The 11199-nt window shown below is 42.7% G+C and overlaps 1 protein-coding gene across 1 annotated transcript in view; it reads left to right on the plus strand.

Moving 5' to 3' along the window:
* Window positions 1-11199, plus strand: part of pi4kab (phosphatidylinositol 4-kinase, catalytic, alpha b) — a 314691-nt gene that overhangs the window by 116436 nt on the left and 187056 nt on the right. The window contains exons 18-19 of the mRNA XM_059943702.1: window positions 3947-4115; window positions 9037-9087. Coding sequence (XP_059799685.1) covers window positions 3947-4115; window positions 9037-9087 — 220 coding nt within the window. The remainder of the gene's footprint in view (window positions 1-3946; window positions 4116-9036; window positions 9088-11199) is intronic.

Genomic DNA, 11199 nt, shown 5'->3' on the forward strand with positions numbered 1-11199 from the left:
CTCAGAAACTGATTGGAAAGCTGAGCCTACTGGGCCTGAACACCTCCCTCTGCAACTGGATCCTAGACTTCCTGACTGGGAGACCTCAGTCAGTCTAGATCAGGAGCAGCATCTCCAACACCATCACACTGAGCATGGGGTCCCCGCAGGGCTGTGAACTCAGTCCACTGCTGTTCACTCTGCTGACCCACGACTGTGCTGCAACACACAGCTCGAACCACATCATCAAGTTCGCCGATGACACGACCGTGGTGGGTCTCATCAGCAAGAACGACAAGTCAGCTTACAGAGCGGAGGTGCAGCAGCTAATGGACTGGTGCAGAGTCAACAACCTGTCTCTTAATGTGAACAAAACAAAAGAGATGATTGTTGACTTCAGGCGGGCAGGGAGCATTGAACATTGACGCTGACATTGACGGCTCCTCGGTAGAGATCGTAAAGAGCACCAGATTTCTTGGTGTTCACCTGACAGAGAATCTCACCTGGTCCCTCAACACCAGCTCCATAGTAAAGAAAGCCCAGAAGCGTCCCTACTTTCTGCAAAGGCTGAGGAAAGTCCATCTCCCACCCCCCATCATTGTCACATTCTACAGGGATTGTATCGAGAGCATCCTGACCAGCTGCATCACTGCCTGGTTCAGAAATTGCACCATCTCTGATCGCAAGATGCTGCAGCGGATAGTGAGGTCAGCTGAGAAGATCATCAGGGTCTCTCTTCCCGCCACCACAGACATTTACACTACACGCTGCATCCACAAAGGAAACAGCATTATGAAGGACCCCATGCACTACTCATACAATCTCTTCTCCCTCCTGCTGTCTGGGAAAAGGCTCCGAAGCATTCGGGCTCTCACGACCAGACTATGTAACAGTTTCCACGAGGAAATCTGCAGATGCTGGAAATTCAAGCAACACACACAAAATGCTGGTGGAACACAGCAGGCCAGACAGCATCTATAAGGAGAAGCACTGTCGATCCATGGCCTCCTCTACTGTCAAAATGAATCCAAACTCAGGTTGGAGAAACAACACCTTATGTACCGGCTGGGTAGCCTCCAATGTGATGGCATGAACATTGACTTCCCTAACTTCCGTTAATGCCCCTCCTCCTCTTCTTACCCCATCCCTGACATATTTAGTTGTTTTTTTTCTCTCTCTCTCTCTGCCCATCAGTCTGCCTGTTCCCCATCTCTCTTTGGTGCTCCCCTCCCCCCCACTTTCTTTCTCCCGAGGCCTCCTGTCCCATGATCCTTTCCCTTCTCCAGCTCTGTATCACTTTCGTCAATCACCTTTCCAGCTCTTAGATTCATCCCACCCCCTCTGGTCTTTTCCTATCATTTCGCATTTCCCCCTCCCCACACTACTTTCAAATCTCTTACTATCTTTCCTTTCGGTTAGTCCTGACGAAGGGTCTTTGCCCAAAACGTCGACAGTGCTTCTCCTTATAGATGCTGCCTGGCCTGCTGTGTTCCACCAGCATTTTGTGTGGGTTACGTAACAGTTTTGTCCCCAAGCTATCAGACTCCTCAATACCTAGAGCCTGAACTGACACCTTGCCCTGTTTATTATTTATTGTAATGCCTGCACTGTTTTTGTGCACTTTACGCAGTCCTGTGTAGGTCTGTAGTCCAGCGTAGTTTTCTCTGTGTTTTACTAGATTTTACGTAGTTAAATCTAGTTTTTGTACTGTGTCATGTAACACCATGGTCCTGAAAAACGTTGTATCGTTTTTACTATGTACTGTACCAGCAGTTATGGTCAAAATTACAATAAAAGTGACTTGACTTGACTCAGAACCATAGAACATTACAGCACAGAAACAGGCCTTTTGGCCTTTCTTGGCTGTGCCGAACCATTTTTCTGCCTAGTCCCACCAACCTGCACCTGGGCCATATCCCTCCAAACCCCTCTCATCCATATACCTGTCCAAGTTTTTCTTAAATGTCAAACGTGAGCCTGCATTCACCACTTCATCTGGTGACTTGACTTGATCAAAGAGAAATATGCACTCTCTATTCACCCTGTCTATATAGGTGACTATGTTTGTTTATTTTAACCACCATGCAATGCTGCACGCTGCTCGCTAACCACTGCCCAAGCCTACGTGATAAATTACCTTATCCCAGAGTGAGGATGCACAATGCAAATACAATACAGATAGACAATAAGTGGATACATTGCTGCTACAACTGGCAGTGTGATTCATGGATTGTTAAATCACCCCATTTTGTTGTTCTGTTTGAGACTGTGGGCTTGAATAAACACTTGTTTTGGTGTTCTTGCCAACATTACCTCAGACTGAGTACAGAAACCACAAGAATCAATAGATGTAATAACCCCTCCCCACAGGGACTTGTTAATACAGTGCAATCATGGTGATAGCAGTTTTGGGCCCCTTACCTAAAAAGGAGGGTTCAAAGGAGGTTTGTGGAAATCATTGCGGGATTGAAAGGCTTGTCATTTGAGGAGCATTCGATGGCTGTGGGCCTGTACTCACTGGAATTCAGATGAATAAGAGCTGACCTCATTGAAACCTATCGAATATTGAAAGGCCTCCAGAGAGTGGATGTGAAGAGGATGTTTCCTATGGTGAGGGAGTCGAAGATGAGAAAACACTGCCTCAGAACAGAGGGGTGTCATTTTAAAACAGAGATGAGGAGGAATTCCTTTTGCCAGAGAGTGGTGAATCTGTGGAATTCCTTGCCACAGGTGGCTGTGGAGAGTGTATTTAGGGGAGAGGTTGATAGAATCTTGATTAGTCAGGGCATGAAGGAATATGGGGAGAAGCCAGGAGATTGGGGCTGAGAGGGAAAGTGGATCAGCCATGCTGAAATGGAGCAGACTTGATGGGCCAAATGGCCCAATTCTGCTCCTTTATATTTTATTTCATCATCAAGTAGCTGAACCCCCAACTGAGCTGGTGATTCAGTGCAACATTTGTGAGAAGTTTGGGTAAGTACATGGACAGGAGGGGTATGAGGTCTATGCCCCAGGCAGGTCAATGGGACAAGGAGGACTAATATTTTGGTATGGACTAGATGGGCTGGAGGGCTTGTTTCTGTGCTATGGTACTCTGTGACTAATTTCACCTCAGTGGTGGCCTGCTGACACCATGTATGTTGGCATTCCAATTCAGATTATGAAGGGTGAATACAAACAAAGGTAATGGGGTGGAGATACATCTCTACCAAGGAGGTGTAAGACATTTCTTCCTTTCGCTAGCCTGGTCACCCTCATGCAAGGTGTAGCACCTGCTTTAGCCTCCCTCCACTGATGAGGGTCACGTGAAGCCATGGGAGCGGATGGTGGATGGTTGTATGAGCAGCTGGTGAATACCACAAGTCCTGGTTATATGACCACTGACTTTAGGCAGACAGTCTCTGAAGAGTATTGATAATGGCTGAGGTCACCCGTCTTATAAAGACACTGCCTAGAAGGCAATAGCAAACCACTTCTGTACAAAAAAATGTCAAGAACAAATTAAAGATGGATTAAAGATAGACGGAAGACCATGATCACACACGTCATATGACTTGGCACCATAATGATGATGATAAATGCAAGCAGACTTTTTCGTCTGAGGTCGGGCAAGACTTGAACTAGAGATCATAGGTTTATGGTGAAAGGGGAATCTGACGGAGAGCTTCTTCATTCAGAGGGTGGAACAAACTGCCTGTGGAAGTGGTAGATACAAGAAACATTTAAGTGAAGTTTGGCTAGCTACATTGATGGGAGTAGTTTGGTGGGCTGTGGTCCAATTGCAGGTTGATGAGACCAGGCAGATCAGCAATGCTCTGTGAAGCTGGGACACCACCTCTCCCAAGATGTCTAACTCATTGACCAATACATAACTTATTATAAGAGGCAAATGCATGTAGATAATAACTGGATATAATACAACTGTGAGATTATTTGAATATATCTTGTCCTTGTCTCTCCGTGTCAGGCACTGCTCCCTAGCAGTTATCAATGCCCTCGCCAACATTGCAGCCAACCTGCAGGGGGAGCAATTGGTGGATGAACTCCTTGTCAACTTGCTCGAGCTGTTTGTGCAGCTGGGTTTGGAAGGGAAGAGGGCCAGCGAACGAGCGAGTGAGAAAGGTCCTGCATTAAAGGTAAGCACCAGGTGGCATCACTAGCAAAACTAGTATAAATCAGTCTTATCTTAGTGTTTTGCCCCTTCCTTTCCAGTTCTGACAAAGGGACTTGGCCCGAAACATCTACTGTTTGTTCAGTTCTGTTAACCATTCGTCAACAGAACTAGGTGAAGAAACTCACCATGTAATTCCTAATTAATTGAAGCTTGTACTTTCTTGTCTCTGCACAGACAACAATGTAACTATGTTGACATGAGGCGAACGACTCAGAACATGAATTCTACTGTTCCCTTTGTACCAATGCTCTCTAAGACCACTTTTTCACTTTACAACACTGAAATAGGGGATCTCTTCCATTGGCCAGGTGATTGTTTCTTTCATCTCCCAGTTCCTGGTTCTTCTTTGCAATGGTGAATCTCCAGAATTGTTGCAATTTTGTTTTCGAAGCCTCTGCTTTTATATGAGTTCCTTACCTGTTCAAACATTCTATTTCAGTTTTATTGGCTATCTGACCTATAACTCCTTCTTATTGGCTCTGGTATAAGCTAGCATCCAATTATTGCCCTCTTTTGCAAGTGAAACTGGTAATTTATGGCTCTTTGTTCTAAATCAGTTACTAAGCCTGCTTGAATCGGTTGGGGCAGACCCCACCATTTACAAACCTGTATGTATTAACTAACCAAAGAATACCTCACAAATAACTTATTTGGAAATCATCTCTAGTCTAGCATGTCCAGCATTGTGTCTATTTAAAACACTGATCCAGCAGAGCAAAACCAGTTCACAAAATGGGGATACAAAGTAGCTTCACAAAATCGCAACCTCCATTCATTCATTCAACCTCATGGCAAGAACAAAGACAATTGATTTGTCTGCTTCCACTGTACTTGACCCATTCGAGTTTGCTGTTTTCTATCATATTTCAATTCCTCCATGGCCTACACTTTTGTGGGTGCTGCTTAACCTGCTGAGTTCTAGCATTTTGTATGTGTCACTCTGGTGAATTTGTTTATTATTGCATAGACTTTACCTTCCTGGCTTCAATATGGCAGAGGTTTCCCTGCAATTCATCTCTGTGTCACAATGTACTCTGTTCCTTGTAAATAAATCATGTTATTTCACTAACACTGCTAAATGTTGCCCAGTATTTGTTTCATTGAACAAATTCCAATTTCAAATGGATTATTTGTTGCTATTTTTGATTTAGATCCTGATTTTTTCGATCATATCAGTTGTTAAAAGTGTTTACTCGAAGCAATCATAATTTACACCCTCACACACACAAGAAAATGTGAAGATGCTGGAAATCCAATCCAGGAGTCCTGATGAAGGGTCCTGGCCTGAAATGTCAGTTGTACTGCTTTCCATAGATGCTGCCTGGCCTGCTGAGGTCCTCCAGCATTTTGTGTGTGTTGCTTTGGACATCCCCCATGTTCTCCAGTTTTCTTTCATGTTCCAAGCATGTACTGTGGGCATGCTATGTTGGCAAAAGCATGGTGACACCTGTAAATCTCCCCCCAGCACATACTCAGGCTGTGTTGATTATTGACACAAATAACGCATTTCACTCCATGTTTTGATAGACGTGACAAATTAAGCTGATCTTTTTCTTTAAAATTGGTACCAAGCTCTTGAATTTCTTCTTTAAACCTCTAAGTCTCTCCATCTTACTAATCTTTGGAATGTGGAAAGAAACAGGAGCATCCCTATCACTGGTACTCTATAGGTTTGAAGCAATAAAGGTAATAGGTTTAAAACAGTAGAAAAAGCCTACTTCCATTTATCCTTGCTAAACCTCTCATATGGGATGTCGGGGTGGAGATATGTCTCTACCAAAGGAGGTGTAAGGCACTAGCCCTCTGCTAGCCTGCAGGTCACCCTTGGGCAAGGATGGGAGAAGACACCAGAATAAAAAGGTGGAGTTGGGGAAGGTAATAGATGAAGCCAGGTGAGTTGGAAAGGTTGAGGGCTGGAGAGGAAAGAATTCTAATAGGGGAGGAGAGTGCCCCATAGGAAAAAGGGAAAGAAAGGTCCATGGTCTTCTGCTGCTGTAGCCCATCCACTTCAGGGTTCTACATGTGTGTTCAAAGATGATCTTCTGCACACTACTGTTGTAACGCGTGGTTTTGACTTTTTGTCTTCCTGTCAACTTGAACCGGTCTGACCATTCTCCTCTGACCCCACTCATTAGCAAGGTGTTTTCTCCCACTGAACTGCTACTCGCTGGATATATCTTTTTTCACACCATTCTCTGTAAACTGTAGAGATGGTTATGTGTAAAAATTCCAAAAGATCAGCTGTTTCTGAGATCTCAAACCACAAGGTCTGCTACCAACAATCATTCCACGGTCAAAGTCACTTCCCCATTCTGAAGTTTGTTCCGAACAGCAACGGAACCTCTTGACTACGTCTGCATGCTTCGATGTGTTGAGTTGCTGCCACATCATTAGTTGAATAGATGTTTGCATTAACAAGCAGATGTTCAGGTGTACCTAATAAAATGGCCACCAAGGCTATATTTCTGTTGCTGATTTCTTCAGGTCAAAGCTATCTTTGGTACTGATTTTTTTTAAACCTGTAACTAGGTTTTACAATTTTATGGGACTGTGCAAAATCTTAGGCACATAAATACAGTGACATGCAAAAGCTTGGGCACCCCTGGTCAAAATTTCTGTTACTGTGAATAGTTAAGTGAGTAGAAGATGAACTGATCTGCAAAAGTCATAAAGTTAAAGATGAAACATTCTTTTCATTTTAAGCAAGATTAGTGTATTATTTTTATTTTGTACAATTTTAGAGTGGAAAAAAAAGAAAGGAGCACCATGCAAAAGTTCAGGCACCCCAAGAGATTTGAGCTCTCAGTTAACTTTTACTAAGGTCTGAGAGCTTAATTAGCTTGTTAGGGCTATGGCTTGTCAACAGTCATCGTTAGGAAAGGCCAGATGATGCAAATTTTAAAGCTTTATAAATACCCTGATTCCTCAAACCTTGTCCCAACAATCAGCACTCATGGGCTCCCCTAAGCAGCTGCCTAGCACTCTGAAAGTTTAAATAAATGATGCCCACAAAGCAGGAGAAGACTATAAGAAGATAGCAAAGCGTTTTCAGGTAGCCGTTTCCTCAGTTCGTAATGTAACTAAGAAATGGCAGTTAACAGGAACGAGGGAGGTCAAGTTGAGGTCTGGAAGACCAAGAAAACTTTCCGAGAGAACTGCTTGTAGGATTGCTAGAAAGGCAAATCAAAACCCCTGTTTGACTCCAAAAGACCATCAGGAAGATTTAGCAGACTCTGGAGTGGTGGTGCACTGTTCTACTGAAATATGACCTTCATAGAAGAGTCATCAGAAGAAAACCTTTCCTGAGTCCTGACCACAAAATTCAGCATTAGGAGTTTGCAAAGGAACATCTAAACAAGCCTGATGCATTTTGGAAACAAGTCCTGTGGACTGATGAAGTTAAAATAGAACTTTTTGGCCACAAAGAGCAAAGGTTTGTTTGGAGAAAAAAGGGTGCAGAATTTCATGAAAAGAACACCTCTCCAACTATTAAGCACGGGGGTTGATCGATCATGCTTTGGGCTTGTGTTGCAGCCAGTGGCACAGGGAACATTTCACTGGTACAGGGAAGAATGAATTCAATTAAATACCAGCAAATTCTGGAAGCAAACATCACACCGTCTGTAAAAAAAAAAATAGCTGAAGATGAAAAGAGGATGGCTTCTACAACAGGATAATGATCCTAAACACACCTCAAAATCCACAATGGACTACGTCAAGAGGTGCAAGCTGAAGGTTTTGCCATGGCCCTCACAGACCCCCAACCTAAACATCATTGAAAATTTGTGGATAGACCTCAAAAGAGCAGTGCATGCAAGACGGCCCAAGAATCTCACAGAACTAGAAGCCTTTTGCAAGGAAGAATGGGCGAAAATCCCCCAAACAAGAATTGTAAGACTCTTAGCTGACTACAGAAAGTGTTTACAAGCTGTGATACTTGCCAAAGGGGATGTAACTAAGTATTGACCATGCAGGGTGCCCAAACTTTTGCTTCGGGCCCTTTTCCTTTTTTGTTATTTTGAAACTGTAAAAGATGGAAATAAAAAAGTAATCTTGCTTAAAATGTTAAAGAAATGTGTCATCTTTAACTTTATGCCTTTTGGAAATCAGGTCATCTTTTACTCGCTTAGCTATTCACAGTAACAGAAATTTTGGCCAGGGGTGCCCAAACTTTTGTATGCCTCTGTATGGCAGTACAGTACATACATAAAATTATCACAGTACTGTAAAAGTCTTAGGCACATCTGGCGAAGGTGGAGCTCAGTGGGTGGGGATTGGCATGGGTGCAGACACCAGGCATGGTCATTTGATTCCACACAGGCGCCTTAGACATTTGTACAGTTTATCCCAACTGTTGGCTGAATTATAGAAGCATAGAAAACCTACAGCTCACTACAGGCCCTTCGGCCTACAAAGCTGTACCGAACATGTCCCAACCTTAGAACTACCTAGGCTTTCTGCATTTTCTTTCTGTGACCAAGCAAATTTCCACCAGGCACGCCATTTTCCTCTGATGTCAGAGGACATGGGGCATATCGTGAATGACCACTAAAAGATCAAAGGTTAGAAGAAAGGCACGTGTTTGATTGCAGCAGGGGTGCAAAGAAATAAGGAGAGGAGTCTCCTCCCTGACATTGACCTGAAGGGCCATGTAGCTTCTATCATGGTTAGAAAGATTATCTTTAAAATGTTTGCATTATTCATGAGTTTTAAGTGGTGAGAATATGTCCAACTTACATGGACATACTCTTTCTGAATGTAATGGAGCGTCTATCTATCCAAGAATACTTATGATGCCCTATTTCAGACTCAAACTGAAATAGAATTTAGCTGATGATGTATTAAGAGAATTTTGAGTAACCCAATCAATAATTTTGTTTCAGGCTTCAAGCAGTGCAGGAAATTTGGGAGTTCTCATTCCAGTCATAGCAGTGGTAAGTAACTTTGTGATGTCTTCTACCAAATTCACTACCAGCTCAAACTTGAGAGGATTGGTGTCCTTCCTCTCTGCTGTTAGTCTCAACGGCTCTATGAGAATCTTCAGGCAACTTATAAACTGGAAGGAAGCATATTCTGATAAACACTGCACACACTTGAATTAAATTTACCTTGTGTGTATCTGTACACTATCCATACACGAGGTAAATTTAATTTTAATTACAACAAAAACTAGAATAAATTAAAAGAATGTAAAATCCAACTCCTTTCAATGGTCACTCCTTTCTCCATGGCGTTAAGGCTGTGAGACTGCCCTGGCTGCTGTGCTTTGTGTCTGTGAGCTTTGCAGCAATTTGCTCTGCTAATACAGTTGGTCCTCCTTATCTGCGAGGGATTGGTTCTGGGACCCCTTGCGGATACCAAAATTCGCGGATGCTCAAGACCCTTATTCTACCCGGCTCAATGCGGTGGACCTTAGGACCCAGCGGCAGAGATCTGAATCCGCAGTGTTTCTGTTCATGAAAATAATCATGATAACGATTGAAAATAAAGTGGAAATAATAAAGCGATCAGAAAGAGGTGGAACGCCATCAGTCATTGGAAAAGCGTTAGGCTACGTCGGTCAACGATGGGAACAATTTTAAATGATAAAGTGAGGAAAGCTCTGCCCCGATGAAAGCTACAATTATTACTAAACAATGCAGTGGTTTAATTATTGGGTTTTGGGTTTTTGATCCTCCACATTAACCCGGCACGGCGGAGAGTGCACTCGGGAGCGATCTGTCACTAGATCGAACTCGGGAAGAAGTTCCTGAGCCTGTGCTGAAACATACATTCTTAAGTGTTTTATATGCATAGAAAGGTAAAATATGTACTATATACAAATGTTTGACTAACTGAAGCTAAGTAATACTGATGTACCTGTTCCGACTTACTTAGTAAGAGAATTTCAGATTTTTTCGATCCCGATCCACGATAACCGCGCACATCCTCTTGTATACTTTAAGTCATCTCTAGATTACTTATAATACCTAATACAATGTAAATGCTATGTAAAATAGTTGTTATACTGTATTGTTTAGGGAATAATGACAAGGAAAAAAAAATCTGTATATGCTCGAACAACAAGTGCTGGAAGAGCACTTATGGGTTTTCGCGATTCGCAGTTAGTTGAATTCGCGCATGCGGAATTCACTGATAAAGAGAGCAGACTGTATGATGAACTGAGTCCAAGGCTTCGGGCCTGCTCCGGTGATTCAGATCTAAGGATTCAGTTTGGTTCGGAATGCTATTGCTCGGTTCTATTGTTTGCATGATTTGTGTTTTATTTTCTCTTTCTCTGCGTATTGAGTGTTGACCTTTATCTCAAGGTTGTATAATTTATACATACTTTGATAATAAATGTATTATTGAATCTTTGAAATGCCGCTAATTCCTTAAACTCACTGATGGACAAAACAACATTTAATGTCCACCAGAGAGCATTCGTTTTGGATTAATAAAGGTGGGACAGACAATTGGAAGTATCCTTTGGAGTTGGGATTTCAGATGCCTTACTGGAGAATATTAAGGTTAAAAGTACAGAGAAAATTTGCAAGGATGTTGCCGAAACTGGAAAACCTGAGTTAAAAGATTGAATAGGTTAGGACTTTATTTCTCGGAACTTGGAATGCTGAGGGGAGATTTGATTGATGTATATAAAATTATGAGGGGTATAGATAGGGTAAAAACAAGCAAGCTTTTTCCTCTGAGTTTGGGTGGTACTACAACCAGAGGTCATGGGTGAAGTGTGAAAGGTGAAAAGTTTAAGGGGAACATGAAGGGAAACTTCTGCACTCAGTGGGTCGTGAGAGTGTAGGATGAGCTGCCAGTACAAATACTGCTAGATTTCAATGTTTAAGAGAAGTTTTGACGGATACCTGGATGGTAGGGGTATGGAAGGCTATGGTCCTGGTGCAGTTCAGTGGGAGTAGTCAGTTTAAATGGTTCGGCATGGACTAGATGAGCCAGAGGTCTTATTTCTGTGCTGTAATTTTCTATGACTCTATGACAGTCATGGGCAGTGACTGAGCAGATCGAGAAATATGTAATGTAGCAGTGAGTATGCC

Source organism: Hypanus sabinus, chromosome 18 (assembly GCF_030144855.1).
Source record: "Hypanus sabinus isolate sHypSab1 chromosome 18, sHypSab1.hap1, whole genome shotgun sequence".
In the NCBI taxonomy this organism is placed as follows: Eukaryota; Metazoa; Chordata; class Chondrichthyes; order Myliobatiformes; family Dasyatidae; genus Hypanus; species Hypanus sabinus.